Below are 18,327 nucleotides of genomic sequence, written 5' to 3' on the forward strand. Positions count from 1 at the left end.
AGCGAAAGGAGCTGGAAGGGAGAAAGCATGAGGACCATGGAAAACCAAAGCAGAGGGAGGCTCTGGCTGGAGGGAGGGCTCTGGGAGGGTGATGGGGTGGAGGGAGGGTTACAGTCCCAGCAATCTGGTCCCACCTATTGCCCACGCTGCCTCTTTCCCTCAAAGCCTGGACCCCCAGCAGTCAGGGATGCTGGCATCCACTCCCAGGAAGGAAGTGGTCTCTGTACAGGTGTGGGGAGAGTGGTGTTGAGCCAGGAGGGTGACACTGGGTTTCTCACCGTGCACATGTGTTCATTTATGCAGCACTGAGTGTGCTTCCATGAATACTGTTTGTATATGTGCACTTGTGTTTGTATATATTCATCTCCTGTGCTGCTGTGACAAAGTCCCACAACCAGGTGGCTTTAAACAACACAAATTTATTCTCTCACCATTTTGAAGGCTAGGATTTGGCAGGACCATGCTCCTTCCAAAGGCTCTAGGAGAGAATCTTTCCTGGCTTCTTCCAGATTCTGGTGGCCCCAGGCATCGCTTGGCCTCTGCCTCCGTCTTCACAGGCTGCTTCCCTCTCTGTGTCCCCTCCTATTCCTGTGAGGACACCAGTCATTGGATTTAGGATGCACTTTTATCCAGGATGATCCCACCTTGATCCTTACCTTGATTACATTTGCAAAGACCCTGTTTCCAAATAAGCTCACATTCTGACTTTCCAGGGGACATGAATTGAAGGGGGGTGCTATTCAACCCACCACGGCCCTTGTTTATGTGTTCCTAGCTTATCTCAATCCGAGACAAGTTCCAGGCACCTGGTTCGTGCTCAGTAGATGGCTGCAGAGCAAGCAACAGTTTCTCTGTTCCTGACTGAGTGTCTCCTGGGTTTCACTGCCAGTGTGCATTTCAGAACCATGTACCCTTGTGTCTGTGTTCAGCTCTATTTGCTTATGCTCCTGGGAGTCCAGTCCTGAGTCTCTAACACAGGTGCATAAGGAGAGAGAGCTGAGTGGGTTGAATAGTGTGAAAGAAGGGCACAGGAACAAGATGTGGGAGCCAGCCTGAGTATGCCCAGGCTTGGGGTTCTGGCTGAGAGCCTATAGCTAGGATGAGGGCCTGGCCTTTCTCCTCCTTTAAGTCACATTTGTATAGGTCACTTGTAGACTTTGGAGGAGTTGTTCTCAGAAGGGTGACATAGAACAACTGCCAGACAGAGACACAGAGCCAAGAGAGACCCCCTTTTTTGGTACCATTTATACATTTTGGAGCACATACCCTGGCCTGTTTGTAGCCAGGAAATAGGAAGAAATGGGCTGCCCAAGGGAGTAGCAGTAGGTGCTGGGGCAGGAGATATTCACAGTGTAGAGCAAAGATTACCCCAGAACAGGGGTTGGCACCAATATGCATCACCTGGAAGAGAAGTGTGAGTGACAGCCAGCCCAATAATGACAATAAAAGTGACTACTACAATGCCAGCTAGCATTCTTTGAGAACTTTCTCTGTGTTAATCACTTGGCATCAAATCCCCACAGGGAACTTATGAGAGCAGTTCTCTGTTTATCCCAACACAGGGTGAGGACCTGGGATTTGAACCCCAGGTTGGCATGACTCCACAAGGTGCGTGTGTCTCAGAGGATAGACTGTGGCAGCCAGCAGAGGGGTGGAGTTGAAAGGGGAGGTGGGCAGACACAGTGCACCAGGAGACAGGGTGTGAGGCCAGAGCCAGGGGTAGGCCATGGCACAGAGGGGCTGGGAGTGGGAGCCAGAGATTATAGCTAAGATTTGAAGTAGAGGAGGCTGTTGAGACTAGTGCCCCAGGATTGCTGGGCTGCCCCCAGGTCCTTGTCAGCCCACAAATGTTACTTTCCTCTATGAAGGACCCCATCCTGACACTTAGCCCAATTGTCCATTTTCCAGATGGGATTCTAGGACATTCAAGCATTGGCTGACCATGGCTCTAAGATACCACTTAGCAACAACATTCTGGGGGAGGGAGTGAGGAATGTGGAAGCAGTGTTGTGATATTGTGGTGAGCCCTGCCCCAGTGTAAGTATTTGAAATCTTGTCATCAAATGTATGCAATGAATGTAATAATGATGTATCATAGATATACATGTATAGATCACTGAGATATATATATTTGTCAGTGATACAGATATCAATATAAGTGTGTGTGTGTGTGTGTGTGTGTGTGTGTGTGTATACATTTCTTTTCTAATTTTTCATCCAGAACTATGGTTTAAGAGCCATCCACATTGTTATGTGGATGTCAGGTTTGTTTTTTTCCTATATGACATTTAGAGCTTCATGGTTCACGCCCACCACAGGTTACTTCTCCACACCCCCAGGTGGTGAGGGTCTCGCAGACTGCCCCGAACTCTCTGCCATCACAGACAATGCTGCAATGACTGGCCTTGACCACGTCCCCTCACTGAGCTGTGTGAGAGTTTCAGATGGAGACCTAGGAGCAGTGTTTGTGGGACTTCAGGTAAGTGTCCCCTTAATTTGGCCATGAACCACCAAGTACCCGCACGAGTGACGACAGTCCACTTATCTCACCTCTAGGTCAACACATAGCAGACCCAGCTTTCTAAGTCTTGCTGCTTTAACAAGTGGAAGGGGATGCCTGTACTCACTGTGTTCACAGAGTATTGCCATTTTAAATTGAATTCCTCTAATTGCTAATCATCTGTTTACATCTTTGCTGCTTGCTTATTGCATTTCCTCAGCTGCAAATCTCTCATGCCCCCCTCCTCCGTTCCCCACTTTCTTTTTTTTTTAATAAATTTATTTTTTATTGGTGTTCAATTTGCCAACATCCAGAATGACACCCAGTGCTCATCCCGTCAAGTGCCCACCTCAGTGCCCGCCACCCAGTCACCCCCACCCCCACTCCCACCTCCCCTTCCACCAACCCTAGTTTGTTTCCCAGAGTTAGGAGTCTTTCATGTTCTGACCTCCTTTCTGATATTTCCCACTTATTTTTTCTCCTTTGCCCACTTTCTATCATGATCCTGTCTTTTTTCTCCTTGGTTTTCTCATTTTTCTTTGTTCTCATTGTAGATTGGTCTCATTAGATATCTCATTAAATATTGGTCTCTTGTCAGTGGTTTGGGGTTTTTTTTTTCAGTTTGACTGAAGTATACATATTATACAAAAATCTGTATGTTTTTAATGTATACATTTCAATGAGTTTGGACATATGGCTATAATTGTGATGCCATCACCACAATCAAGGTAATAAAGGTATTCACCATCTCCAAAAGATTACTTGTGTCCCCTTCCTCTGTATGTTTGTGAGTTAAAACATTAATGAGATCTATCATCTTAACAAATTTTTAATTGAAATATACTAACAACATGGTATCGATTTAAGGTGTACAACATGCTGAGTTGGTATATTTATATATTGTAATGATTGCCCTTGCAGTGATAGTTAGCACCTCTATCAGGTCACATAATAATTATTTCTTTTTTGTGTTGGGAATAATGAAGATCTAATCTCTTAGCAAGTTTTATGATTAGAATACAATAGTGTTAAAAAAAAAGAATACAATAATGTTGTCTATATTCTTTTTTTTTTTTTGCCTATATTCTTAAGAAGTTTTTAATTGCGCACTATTGTATTGTTAAGTATAGGCTCTGGGTTATATAGCAGAGCTCCAGAACTTACCTATATTGCAAATAGCTTCCTGTTCTCTGCCATCTGTTAACTTTATCTGTGATGCTCTTTGTTAATATGACTCATAAATCTGATGTTAAAGTATCAATCTTTTTTATTTAAAGTTTGTGTCTTTTTTTTTCTGTTTAAGGAACTTGTTTCCCATTGTTAGAGCACAAAGATCCTATTACACTTGTTTTCATTAGCTATGTTTATATCTGTCACAATTGTTATTAATCTATCTTGATTCACTTTTCGTTGGGATATTGAGAATCTAGTTTTGGTTTTTGTTTGTTTGTTTGTTTTTGTTTTGTTTTGTTTTTATACAGAGTTTTGGTTTTTGTTTGTATGCAGATACTTTCCTCAACAGCATCCCCTTAACCATTCATCTTTTTCCAAGACTTGTGGTGTGACCTTAACCATATACAAATGGCTCTGTTTTGGAGGTCTGCATTTGGAATCACTGGTCATCTGTGTGTCCTTGCACTAATCCCACACTGCTTTGTTTCCAAGAATCTGTAGAATGTCTCCATTTCTCAGAAGGTAATTCCCTTCTACCCACCTCCTTTTACTCTTCATTTCAAGACTGATTCATGGGTCATTATTTTTTCATAAACATTTTAGAATAAATTTATCATCTCTCTCAAGCAATCCAATGGATATTTTTGAGAAGATTACATTGCATGTGTATGTTAAATTTGGGGGAGAATGAACATCTTTCTGACAGTCTTTTCTTTTCATACATTTACTTATATGATCTGCCATGTTTTCTATCTAGTAGAGATTTAATTGTTCTCCATGAAGCTCTTGTGTGTTCTTATTTAAAGTAATTCCTAGATTGTTGACAGGTTTTGTGCAACTTTGAGTGATATCATATTTTGTAATATTTTATTAACTAATTTTAAATTTATGAAACATAAGTTACAAAAATAATACTGAAAATTCCTATCCTCCCCTCACCAACCCTCTCTAATGCCAGGATCTTACAGAACCCCAGTACTGTTCAGACCCAGGAAATAATCATTGGTATGTAACACTACATAGCAACAGATCTTACTAGAATTTTTCTGACTCTCCACTAATAACCTTTTTCTATCCCAAGACACAATCCATTTCATTTGGTTGTTATTTCAACTTTTCATTAATTTTTCCTTTTAGCCCGAAGATTAATGAGTATTACGTAACTGTGGTGATGTCAAGTGGTTCGACCTGACATTTACATTCTAAATATTTGGGAACTTTGAGATATCTTCTTCTCATTAATTTCCAGTTTTATTGCCAAATGATCAGAAACCTGGGTCTCTATGATATTGGTACTTAGGAATACAATTGTGCTTGCTTTGTGGCCCACACAGGGTCTTTTCTGGTGATAATTCCATGCTCTTAGTGTTTGTTTGTTTTACTTTTTGTTTGTTTTTGGTGTAGTAAATAGGTATGTAGATGTGTCTATGTGTATTTGTACAAATTTGTACGGATTAAATATCCATATATAAGTATACATTAGCTATATCTACATATATATATAGAACTGCTCAAGTATTAAATAATGTGCCATAATTAAGTCCTAAAACACCAGTAATTATGAAAGAGATAAATGTATTAAATACCTAATTAAAAGAGAGATACAACCATAAGTTGCTACACTTTAAGAGAATCTAATTCTGGTCATTTATGTCTATTCTCAGCCTTAACTTCTCCAATGTTTACTCTCTTATCTATTCTATGTCCCCTAGTAAGTGCATTATCTGTATAATCTTATTAATCTTTTTTTAATCTTATTAATCTTCATAATAATCTTGTTAGCTAGACGTTGTTAATCATCAACTTCCTTTAAGGGATGAGGAAACTAAGGCTCAAAAAGATTAAGGAACCAACCCGATGTTGCTGTTGGTATAGTTGTTGGAAGCACTGTTTTAAAACAATTTCTCCAATTTATTTAACTCAAGTGGTTAACATGGTAGAGATTTATATAAAGAGAAAAAAAGCCACCACATACTACTTGCTAAACCTTGCAGACAGCTTAGAGATGATGCAGCAAACCCAGCGTAAGGATGGTGAGATTTGCATCATCCTTTCAAAGATGGAATTTAAAATAGCACCAAGTTGCTCCAATTCCAAAATTTGTATTGGTGACCCCCACATCATAACTTAAAAAAAAAAGACTGAATTGTTGCTTTTTTCTTTAATTTTCCATTCCTACTTAGAAAAATGACCCAAAGCACTGACAAGCTCTGAAGGAGGACTCAATCCAGGTGTGGCTGAATAGACACTCTGAGCTCCTTCCACCAGGATTTTAAAATAGTGGTTACTATTATCATTATTACTACTACTACTACTACTATTACTACTACCACCACCACTACTACTACTATTATTATCATTGTTTCCTGTATTCTTACTATGCACCAGGGCCTACACTGTGCCCTTGAGGCACATGATCTTCCCTGAACCCCAGACAGCTCTGAGGAGTGCTGATGGTCATCGTGAGCAGCCAGTGGACTGGCCATGGCCTGCAGAGTGAGAGCCCCACCCCAGGAAGTCCTCCAGGGATGGGCTCAGCGCAGACCGGGAGCTCCTGCCCACCGGGCCACCTTCACTCTCTCCCCACTCAGGGATGGCTGCCACCTTGGGCCTAAACCACAGCTCTGTGTCTGAATTCATCCTCGTGGGCTTCTCCACCTTCCCGCCCCATCTCCTGCCTGCCTTCTTCCTGCTGTTTCTGCTCATGTACCTGTTCACGCTGCTGGGGAACCTGCTCATCATGGCCACTGTCGGGAGCGAGCGCGGCCTGCACACGCCCATGTACCTCTTCCTGTGCGCCCTGTCCATCTCCGAGATCCTCTACACCTTGGCCATCACCCCGCGCCTGCTGGCAGACCTGCTCTCCACCCGCCGCACCATCGCCTTTGCAGCCTGTACCAGCCAGATGTTCTTCTCCTTCACGTTCGGCTTCACCCACTCCTTCCTGCTCACGGTCATGGGCTACGACCGCTATGTGGCTATCTGCCACCCTCTGCGCTATAACGTGCTCATGAGCCCCCGAGGTTGTACCTGCCTGGTGGCCTGGTCCTGGGCTGGTGGCTCAGTCATGGGGCTGGTGGTGACCACAGCTGTTTTCCACCTCACTTTCTGTGGACCCAATGAGATCCACCATTTCTTCTGCCACGTGCCCCCTCTCTTGAAGCTGGCCTGTGGAACTGATGTACCAATAGTGGCCCTGGGTGTGGGGCTGGTGTGCATCACTGCCCTGCTGGGCTGCTTTCTCCTCATCCTCCTTTCCTACGCCTTCATCGTGGCTGCCATCTTGAGGATCCCCTCTGCTGAGGGCAGGCACAAAGCCTTCTCCACCTGTGCATCCCACCTCACTGTGGTGGTCGTGCACTATGGCTTTGCCTCTGTCATCTACCTCAAGCCCAAGGCTCCCCAGTCTCTGGAAGGAGACACTCTGATGGGCATCACCTACACAATCCTTACACCTTTCCTCAGTCCCATCATCTTCAGTCTCAGGAACAAGGAACTGAAGACCGCCATGAAGAAGACCTTCCTCAGCAAACTCTATCCCCAGAGCTCCTGAAGTGGCTTCTTTTGTGGCAGGGGATGTGTTGGGTAGAGGCCCCTCAGGCTTCCATCGATAAGATGGGAATGATTATGCTTCACTGGTAATGATCTTTTTTAAGATTTTATTTATTTATTAGAGAGAGAGAGAGCATGTGCACAGGAGAGAGTGTGTGTGTGTGTGAGAGAGCAGGGGGAGGGGCAGAGGGAGAAGCAGGCTCCCTGATGAGCAGAGAGCCCAATGTTTGGGGCTGGATCCCAGGACCCTGGGATCATGATCTGAGCCAAAGGCAGACAGTTAACTGACCAAGCCTCCTGGGTGCCTCTAGTGATGATTCTTGTATGTGAATTCCCCCCACCTGCCTACCTGGCAAGTACTCTAAATTCTAGATATTTGTTTTCTCTCCTTTCACCTGGTCTCAGTGACCTCATTCCTCCCAGATTCACTGGGGTCACAACCTCCCCAATATTAATCATGTATGTCAACTTCCTCCTGGTTCATGTGCCTGAGGGTGGCTGGGAGTAGGGCAGGGGTGAAGTAGGGGGTGATGCCCCCGTGCTATGTGGGGAAATCTATGTGCATAGTTTATCACAATGTGTAAATGAGAGATGCTTGCTCTGCCCAAAATATATATAAACTATGATTGGGCACCATTGTGTCCTCTGCTTCAGGTACATCATTGCTCTCATTCTGAACACCATGTTGAAGAAAATAAAGCATTTTTAATGGAGAAAATGATTGTTCATTTTTAGTTCTTCACATTGTTGGTGGAAAGATGCCTCCTCCTATGTGTTGCCTTTGTTAGCTGAGCTGAATGAGCAGCCTGAGGATGCAAATTACAGAAAGAAAGAAAAGCAATCTGAATTTCTCCTTGGAGGAAAAGAGCTGTGTAGACAGATGGGGCAAAGATGTGGCAGGGGACTAAGGAAGTGGGGTCTGGGCTGAGGGAAAGGGTTGGGAGAGACAGAAAAACCCGTTACTAGTAGTTAACTGGGACATAAAGGAGGTGGTGGTCCCATAATTGGTGAAGAAGTTTGAGGAAAGAATAGACATGTAAATGGGCATTTTATAAGGTTTATGAGGTTGCCAAAAGTGCCTGATGTAAATTCCCCTTCTCTGACTCCCTTGCAATCCTCAATAAACATCCATTTCTCTTTCGTGTGTTATGGAGTCAGATATATTGGTAGGTAACATGCACAGGCTGGGTCCTGCTTCAAGGGAGGTGCTAAGGCAAAGTCAGGCAGCCCCTTGGGGCTGTGCCTTATTTTTAAATGGAGAACTGGGCACAGTGAGGTTTGGGACCTGCTCAGGGTCACAAAGCCAGCGAGGTACAGGGATGCGGTATGGGGTAATGGTTCTCCAAACTGGAGACACATCACAGTCACTTGGATGGCTGGTTAGGTCATAGGCTGCTGGGCCCCACTCCAAAGTGTCTGATTCAACAAGTCTGGGAAGGGGCTCTAAAATCTGCATTTCTAACAAGCTCTCAGGTGCTGAGGCTGCTGCTCTGATGATGACACTTTGGAAACCACTGCTCTACAGAATCTTTAGCTCAAAGATAAAGTCAGATATTTGATTTGGAAACAAAAGTAACCAACTTTCTCTATTTCTTTCTTTTTCTTTCTTTCTTTCTTTCTTTCTTTCTTTCTTTCTTTCTTTCTTTCTTTCTTTCTTTCTTCCTTCCTTCCTTCCTTCCTTCCCTCCTCCCTCCCTCTCCCTCCTCCCTCCTTCGCTCTGTCCCTTTCTTTTTTCCTTCCTATCTTCCTTCTTTCCTTGTTAATAGTTATTAATAGTTGATGACAACTTCTATTTTTTCCCATTTTAGGGGACATTTATCTAGGTGTGATCTGTTAAAGAAACAGCTCTATGGAGACATACTTCACATACCTCATAATTCACCCACTTAAAGATACGTGCAATCATCACCATAGTCAATTTAGAACATTTTCATCATCTCCAAATAAAACCTTGTGCCATTTAGCTGCCATCTCTCTTTCCTCCCTTCCCTCTAGCCCTAAGCAGCTACTAATGACTATCTTTATAGATTTGCCTGTTCTGGACATTTTTTTATAGATGAGGTCATAGAATATTGGTCTTTTTGTGTTTGGCTTATTTCGCTTAGCATGTTTTCAAGATTTACCTACATGGTAGCATGAATCAGTGTTTCATCCCTTTTATGGCTGAATAATATTCCATTGTTGGAATAGACCACACTTTGTTTATCTATTCATCTGTTGATAGATATTCGGACTGTTTCTGACTTTTGACTATAATGAATAATGCTGCAATAAACATTCATGTTCAAGTTTCTGCGTGGGCATACATTTTCATTTGCGGGGGGGTGTGTATATACCCAGGAGTGGAATTGAGGGATCAAATGGTAACTCTATGTTAAATCATTTGAGGAACTACTAGACCATTTTGCAAAGTGACTGCACCATTTTCATCCCCACCAACATTGTGTTGAGGGTCTCACTTTCTCCACATCCTTGCCAACCACTAACATATCTAACTTTTTTATCATAACCATTCTAGTAGTATCTTATTGTGGTTTTGATTTGATTTTCCCTGATGGCTAATGATAGGTATAGTCTTAAATGATTTAACATACATCGGTTCTTTTACTTCACAAGGAAGATCATATAATTAGTTCCATTTTGAAGACGAGGAAACAGAGATATAAAGAAATTAAATCCATTAGTTTTATGCTGAGTGAAATAAGTCAATCAGAGAAGGACAAACATTATATGGTCTCATTCATTTGGGGAATATAAAAAATAGTGAAAGGGAATAAAGGGGAAAAGAGAAAAAATGAGTGGGAAATATCAGAAAGGGAGACAGAACATGAAAGACTCCTAACTCTGGGAAACAAACTAGGGGTGGTGGAAGGGGAAGTGGGCGGGGGGTGGGGGTGACTGGGTGACAGGCACTGAGGGGGGCACTTGATGAGATGAGCACTGGGTGTTATTCTATATGTTGGCAAATTGAACACCAATAAAAAATAAATTTATTTTAAAAAATAATTACGCTTTGAAGGGGTGACTTTTTTTACTTTATATACTTCCATATTATAATTTCATGAAAATAAGCATATAATACTTTAGTATTCAGAAAAAATATAATAAAGAAAAGGCTAAAATTGCCAAACATAAAAAAAAAAAAAGCTCTTGCCCCTGAAGTGGAAAAACTAACATTCTTTAAATTGGAACTGGGGATCAGAAGCATACATTTCTCAGGGGTTACAAGGGGAGGAATCCAGTGTGTTCCAAGGAGAGTTGAAGACCTGGATTGGAAACAAGGGACCAACTTTAGCAAGCACTGATAATATGAGGCAGAACTAGAGATACGCTATTCTTGGAAGAGGGGGGACAGTTAGGAAGAAATATCCGGTGTGAGAGAATTAGAGAGAAATGTTGTAAGCTCAACAAAACTGGCTATAGCATTTCTGTTTTTGGTTTTCATTAATATATGTATTAATATAGAAAATATTGTCTTGTTCAAACACCAAATTGTTTGCTCTAAAAAAATTGTGACCCCTTTTGAAGCCAGGTTCCTGGGTTATACTGAGAAGATTCAAATCTTAGGGGAAAGGCTCTCAGTTTTTCCCCATTGAGAATGATATCTGCTGTGGGCTTTTTGTAGATGGCTGTTAAGATGCTGAGGAATGTTCCCTCTATCCCTACACTCTGAAGAGTTTTGATCAGGAATGGATGCTGTATTTTGTCAAATGCCTTCTCTGCATCTATGGAGAAGATCATATGGTTCTTGTTGTTTCTCTTGTTGATATGATCTATCACGTTGATTGCTTTATGAGTGTTGAACCAACCTTGCATCCTGGGGATAAATCCCACTTGGTCATGGTGAATAATCTTGTTAATGTACTGTTGGATCCTATTGGCTAGTAACTTGCTGAGAATTTTTGCATCTGTGTTCATCAGGGATATTGGTCTATAATTCTCCTTTTTGGGGTGGTCTTTGTCTGGTTTTGGAATTAAAGTGATGCTGGCCTCATAAAACAAGTTTGGAAGTATTCCATCCCTTTCTATCTTTCAGAACAGCTCTAGTAGAATAGATATTGTTTCATCTTTAAACATTTAATAAAATTCCCCTGGAAAGCCATCTGGCCCTGGAGTTTTATGTCTTGGGAGTGTTTTGATGACAGCTTAAATTTCCTCCTTGGCTATTGGCCTGTTCAGGTTTTCTATTTCTTCCTGTTCCGGTTTTGGTAACTTGTGGTTTTCCAGAAATGCATCCATTTCTAGATTGCCTAATTTATTCACGTACAGCTGCTCATAAAATCGTTTGTATTTCCTTGGTATTGATTGTGATCGCTCATCTTTCATTCATGATTCTATTAATTTGAGTCCCCTAAGATCAGGAACACGACAGGGATGTCCACTCTCACCACTGCTATTCAACATAGTACTAGAATTCCTACCCTCAGCAATCAGGCAACAAAAAGAAATAAAAGGCATTCAAAATGGCAGAGAAGAAGTCAAACTCTCCCTCTTCATGGATGACATGATACTGTACATAGAAAACCCAAAAGACTCCACCCCAAGATTGCTAGAACTCATACAGCAATTCGGCAGCATGGCAGGATACAAAATCAATGCCCAGAAATCAGTGGCATTCCTATACACTAACAATGAGACTGAAGAAAGAGAAACTAAGGAGTCAATCCCATTTACAATTTTACCCAAAAGCATAAGATACCTAGGAATAAACTTAACCAAAGAGGTAAAGGATCTATACCCTAAAAACTACAGAACACTTCTGAAATAAATTGAGGAAGACACAAAAAGGTGGAAAAATATTCCATGCTCATGGATTGGAAGAATTAATATTGTTAAAATGTCAATGTTACCCAGGGCAATTTACACATTTAATGCAATTTCTATCAAAATACTATGGACTTTCTTCAGAGAGTTGGAACAAATCATCTTAAGATTTGTGTGGAATCAGAAAAGACCCCGAATAACCAGGGGAATATTAAAAAAGAAAACCATAGCTGGGGGCATCACAATGCCAAATTTCAGGTTATACTACAAAGCTGTGGTCATCAAGACAGTGTGGTACTGGCACAAAAACAGACACATAGATCAATGGAACAGAATAGAGAATCCAGAAGTGGACCCTCAACTTTATGGTCAACTAATATTCCACAAAGCAGGAAAGACTATCCACTAGACAAAGGACAATCTCTTCAATAAATGGGGCTGGGAAAATTGGACAGCCATGTGCAGAAGAATGAAACTGGACCATTCTCTTACACCATACACAAAGATAAACTCAAAATAGATGAAAGATCTAAATGTGAGGCAAGAATCCATCAAAATCCTAGAGAAGAACACAGGCGACAACCTTTTTGAACTTGGCCACAGCTATTTCTTACAAGATACATCCATGAAGGCAAGGGAAACAAAAGCAAAAATGAACTATTGGGACTTCATCAAGATAAAAAGCTTTTGCACAGCCAAAGAAACAGTCAACAAAAGTAAAAGACAACCTACAGAATGGGGGAAGATATTTGCAAATGACCTATCAGATAAAGGGCTAGTATCCAAGATCTATAAAGAACTTACTAAACTCTACAACAAAAAAACAAACAATCCAATCGTGAAATGGGCAAAAGAGATGAACGAAATTTCACCAAAGAGACATACACGTGGCCAACAAGCACATGAGAAAATGCTCCACATCACTTGCCATCAGGGAAATACAAATTAAAACCACAATGAGATACCATCTCACAGTGAGAATGGTGAAAATTAACAAGACAAGAAACAACAAATGTTAGAGAGGATGTGAAGAAAGGGGAACCGTCTTGCACTGTTGGTGGGAATGCGAACCGGTACAGCCATTCTGGAAAATTGTGGAGGTTCCTCAAAGAGTTAAAAATAGAGCTACCCTATGACCCAGCAATTGCACTGGGGATTTACCCAAAGATACAGATGCAGTGAAAAGCCGAGACGCCTGCACCCTAATGTTTATAGCAGCAATGTCCACAATAGCCAAACTGTGGAAGGAGCCTCGGTGTCCATCGAAAGATGAATGGATAAAGAAAATGTAGTCTAAGTATACAATGGAATATTTCTCAGTCATTAGAAACGACAAATACCCACCATTTGCTTCAATATGGATGGAACTGGAGGGTATTATGCTGAGTGAAATAAGTCAATTGGAGAAGGACAATCATTATACGGTTTCATTTGTATGGGAATATAAAAAATAGTGAAAAGGATTAAAGGGGAAAGGAGAGAAAATGAGTGGGAAATATCAGAGAGGGTGACAAAACATGAGAGACTCCTAACTCTGGGAAACGAACAAAGGGTAGTGGAAGAGGAGGTGGGCAGGGGATGGGGTGACTGGGTGATGGGCACTAAGGTGGGCACTTGACAGGATGAGCACAGGGTGTTATATTATATGTTGAACTCCAATAAAAAAATATCAAAAAAAAGAGAGAGAGAGAAGATTCAAAGTAGTTAATTAGCAATATTTGGCAACATCCTTTGCTTCCCTTACAAAATGAGAAAGAGTCCCAGATGGTAAGAGCCACCTCTCTCAGAGTTGTCTTGTATGAGGTACGTTTAAGTGGCCAGCACACATCTTGGGTGTGGCCAGAGCTTGCCTGGTCACAGATCCAGAGATATCTTGGACTATACTGGTTGACCTGGGAAATGGGTAAAAGACTGAATTTGAAAGAGCTATGGCAAAAATGGCTTCCGGATTATTTCCAAGAAGTATCACTGTGGCTCCCTGTTGTCATCAGAAAATCAACTTACTCTTGTTTGATTGACCAATGTCAACCCATCCTGAAATTTGAATAAACTATGTTTTTACTCTGTTGCTTTATTTAGTATTAGTTGTTTTTAAAATTTTAAACAACCAAAGAATTTGAACTCAATGAATGCATGTCGTTTCTATAAGTGATGTATTCTAAACTCCAAGGACTGGGTCAGGACAATGTTTGAGGCAGGGTTAGGAAAGCACACCGTTGCATCCCATCTTTATTTAAAATGTTGATGTGCTGTTCATCATTTATTTTTCCTGAAAAAGACCAAAAAATAGAAGCCATCATTAACTTATCTGATGACAGAAAGTAGGAATAGGAATATAGGCCAAAAAGTCATTGTAAACACAAGAGTGTCTTAGGTGATGACCCTTGACATCACAGAGGTGGAGACAGCCCTCTCTCCTCTGCTCACAAGTGTTGGCCAGGACCCCACACCCACACCCAGGGGCCCTGTCCCACCTTCCCTCCATCATTCAGCTCCTACTTTATGAAGTTCCCCCACCCCCTCCATTCCTAGCTGTTTGCCATTTCTTACTAATGGTCCCCTTTGTGCCATATTCTTTGGTATCCCCAAGGCAGAGCCAGAGCCCAGAGAGGTGATTAAAAGACCTGGAGCACAGAGAAGGGCTGTTGTTGGGGAGATCTCCAGACTTTAGGGGACTTTTCTCTCCCTGCACTAATTGGAGCCACCAAGTGTTTCAATGCTAATTGCTGGAGGCAAAGGCCAATTTGAGAGATGCAATTTGCTGCCTTTACTTCTCTTGCTCTGTTCTCCTCCAATGTTGACCTTGACCCCCTTGGCCTTGCCAGTTCCTTCCTCAAAGGTGTTTTCGTCCTCCCCCCACCCTGCCCCAGGCTATCTCTGTCCAGAGGCCAAAGGGATCTTTCTAAAAGGAAAACCTGAAAAATCATCAGTCTGTTTATATACTCTTGAGATATAGTATAAACTCTAGTGTGGTTGGATCACTGCTTCATCTCCAATTCTATCCCCCAGCTCCTCTCCATTAGCTCCTCAGTTGTTCTGTAATAAACCAGGCATGCTTGGACCTCAGGAACTTTGCACAGCCTGTTGCTTCTACCTGGAACCCTCCCTCTAGTCTTACAAATGTTTAGGTCATGCCACCTTAAATGCCACCTCCTCAGGAGAGCCTTTCCAGATTTCCCCATACTATGTTACCATCCCTATTATTAGCAGCTCCTATCATAGCAACTCCTTTCTTTTTCCTCATAGCATTTATCACAGTTTATCATATATATTCATTAGGCTGATTATTTTTTTAATGCCCATATCTATCTCTCTCAAGTACAAGCACTGAAATCAGGGGTCATGTCTATTCAGTTTAACATTGTATCCCTAGTGGCATCTAAAAAAGTGCTTGGAACACAGTTGGTGCTCAATAAATGTTTGTTGAATAAATACAACAAAGTTTGTCATCATTGGCACTATTGACATTTGGAGATGGCTCATTCTTTGTAGTAGGGTCTGTTCTGTGCATTGTAGGATGTTGAACAGCATCCCTGGCCTTCACGCACTAGATATTGTAGCATATCTCCTCTTCCTTCAGCTGTAACAACCAAAAATTCTCCAGAAACTTCCAAGTATCTTCTAGGTAGCACTGGTGAGAGTCATGCCCTTTTTGGTGGCTGTTAGTACTTGGTCCATATATTGGTGAGAGCCCTGATATTTCTCTGTGTGTCATTCCATCAAGTACCTAGAAACCCTTCAAAGACAGGGAATAGCAATGGACCCATCTCTGTACTCCCAAAACTAACACGGGATTTGAGACACGGAAGGTTGCAAATAATTGTTGAACAGATCTTTAAAAACTGGAATTTGCATTTGCATGCCAGTCATAGTCAATCACCCTACATAGATTATGTTATTTAATTCTCAGAACTATCCTAAGGGGTGACATTATTGTTAAACCTATTTTAATGTTAGGAAACTGAGGCCAAGAGATCGGATGTGATTTAACCAATGCCACTTTGCTTCACCACTTAATCACTGCACAGCCCTGTCTGCAATTCAGAGCATCTTTTTATCTCTTGAGAGAGCCAGGGTCACCTAGCTCTAGTGCCATTAGCTGTTGCCATGGTGATGAGTCGTGGGGACCATTCATGGAGGCTAGGAGCCATAGGGAGGAGGATGTTCCAGGAGAGGAGGATTCTGGGCAAAGAAAGCTAGGTCAGGAAGCTTAGTTGGAGCCTCACTTCTCCCAGTGGTGTCCCCTAATGGACCCCAATCCTCTCCACTGAAGTCCTACTACTTCTACAGCATTGATAACCAAGATGGATACATCAAAGTTGATGGCTCCAATTGGTCATTGCCTCAACTCACACTGGTCTCTCTGATCCTGAGATCATTAAACAAAATTTGAAATTGTAAAGTCATCCTAATTGCTATGGATATCCTTGTGTCAGGCACCATGCTGAGCCCTTCACAAGCATTGTCTTACTTTAGTCTTAAAACTATCTTAGAAGGTAGGTGCTGTTATATTCCTTCAGGGTAGGCTTAGAGAGGAGAAGTGACTTGCATAAGCACAAACAGCAATGTATGAGAGCCAATTTCCCCACACCCACAGCAACCATGTTATCAAACTTGAAAAATTTTTAATCCATCTGCTTGGATAGACAAAAACTGTGCCTCACAGTTACTTTCACTTGCCATCATTCTTTTAAATTAATTTACTCAACAAATATTTGAGAACTTACCATAAACTGTGTAGGCATATAGCAGTTTGCAAAATGGACCAAGAGTTCCTGACTACGTCAAACAATATTCTGGTGGGCAAAGATGGACAATAACCAGATATATGCCGGGTGGTAATAAGCATGTGTCAGACAAGTAACTCAAATCAAGAGACATAGAACATAGCCAGGATGTTTCTATTTTGTGTAGTATGGTTAGAGAAGGACTTTATGATTTTTGAGCTGAAATATTTTCAGAGAATTGAGATTGAGTCACTGATTTCTGAGATAAGAAAGCCTGGAAGAATTGCGTGTGGAGGTGTGAGAGAAAGGGGGGCAGAGACAGAGAGAGCCAGAGAGAGAGAGAGAGAGAGAGAGAGAGAATGAGAATGAGAATGAGAATGAGAATGAGAATGAGAATGAGAATGAGAATGAGAACTTCCAAAGTTAGGTTTTGGACACATTAAGTTTGAGATACCTACTAGATATCCATGTGGAGATATTGAGTAGACAGTTGGACAGGGATGAAGATAAGAATTTGGGGGGTCTCCTATGTGCAGAGTGTACACAAAGCCCTGATACTGGATAGGATCCCCAGGGAGAAATGACACTGATGAAGTCCAAGGATCAAATGGTTTTAATGGCTGCTTTGTGTTCCAAATATGAAGGAACAAACATTTGTTTAATAATCCTTCACTAATGGATATATCTAATGTTATGTTTTCCAATCATAAATGTCACTGCTTTGAATATACTTTTATTTACACAGATGTGGGATATATCGGTAAGAGGTCAATCTATTTGGTGGGAAAATGGGAAGCAAGTTCAAACCTGGGTCAGTCTGACCTCAAACACAGCTCCCCCCCACACACCATCTCCAACTGCTTTGGAGTGAAGTGAGGTTTCTTATAATAAATATTATATGCCATCATTCTGGTTTCTTCAGTACAGTATTATAGGAAATACATTGGTTCACCCAAGAAATATTTATTAATAAATTATATCTTCCAAGTATCACGTTGGTGGTGTGTGATGACGAGCAAGATGGACAGATTTCCTCAGAAAGCTGATAGTCTAAGGGATCACAGTAACTTAGCAGAAGACAGTACAGGCCTGACTCATTGTGGGTACCCAATCACCTTCCAGATTCTCTTTCCATTTAGAAACCAGTAGGAGGGATCCCTGGGTGGCGCAGCGGTTTGGCGCCTGCCTTTGGCCCAGGGCGCGATCCTGGAGACCCGGGATCGAATCCCACATCGGGCTCCCGGTGCATGGAGCCTGCTTCTCCCTCTGCCTGTGTCTCTGCCTCTCTCTCTCTCTCTCTGTGACTATCATAAAAAAAAAAAAAAAAATTAGAAACCAGTAGGAGGGATCCCTGGGTGGCGCAGCGGTTTGGCGCCTGCCTTTGGCCCAGGGCGCGATCCTGGAGACCCGGGATCGAATCCCACGTCGGGCTCCCGGTGCATGGAGCCTGCTTCTCCCTCTGCCTGTGTCTCTGCCTCTCTCTCTCTCTCTGTAACTATCATAAATAAATTTAAAAAATTTTTAAAAAAATTAAAAAAAAAAAAAGAAACCAGTAGGATCAGAGGCTAACTTGGCCTTTAATGAATAAAATGAGAGAGGCTAGGTTGCATT

The 18,327-nt window shown here is 41.9% G+C and overlaps 1 protein-coding gene across 1 annotated transcript; it reads left to right on the forward strand.

Moving 5' to 3' along the window:
- Positions 1-6,266: 6,266 nt before the first annotated feature.
- Positions 6,267-7,226, forward strand: OR10H5B (olfactory receptor family 10 subfamily H member 5B). Its single transcript, NM_001388652.1, is given in 1 exon segment — positions 6,267-7,226. A coding segment is annotated over 1 exon segment (960 nt).
- The last annotated feature ends 11,101 nt before the right edge of the window (positions 7,227-18,327 follow it).

The sequence above is a fragment of the Canis lupus genome, chromosome 20, assembly GCF_011100685.1.
Source record: "Canis lupus familiaris isolate Mischka breed German Shepherd chromosome 20, alternate assembly UU_Cfam_GSD_1.0, whole genome shotgun sequence".
NCBI lineage: Eukaryota > Metazoa > Chordata > Mammalia > Carnivora > Canidae > Canis > Canis lupus.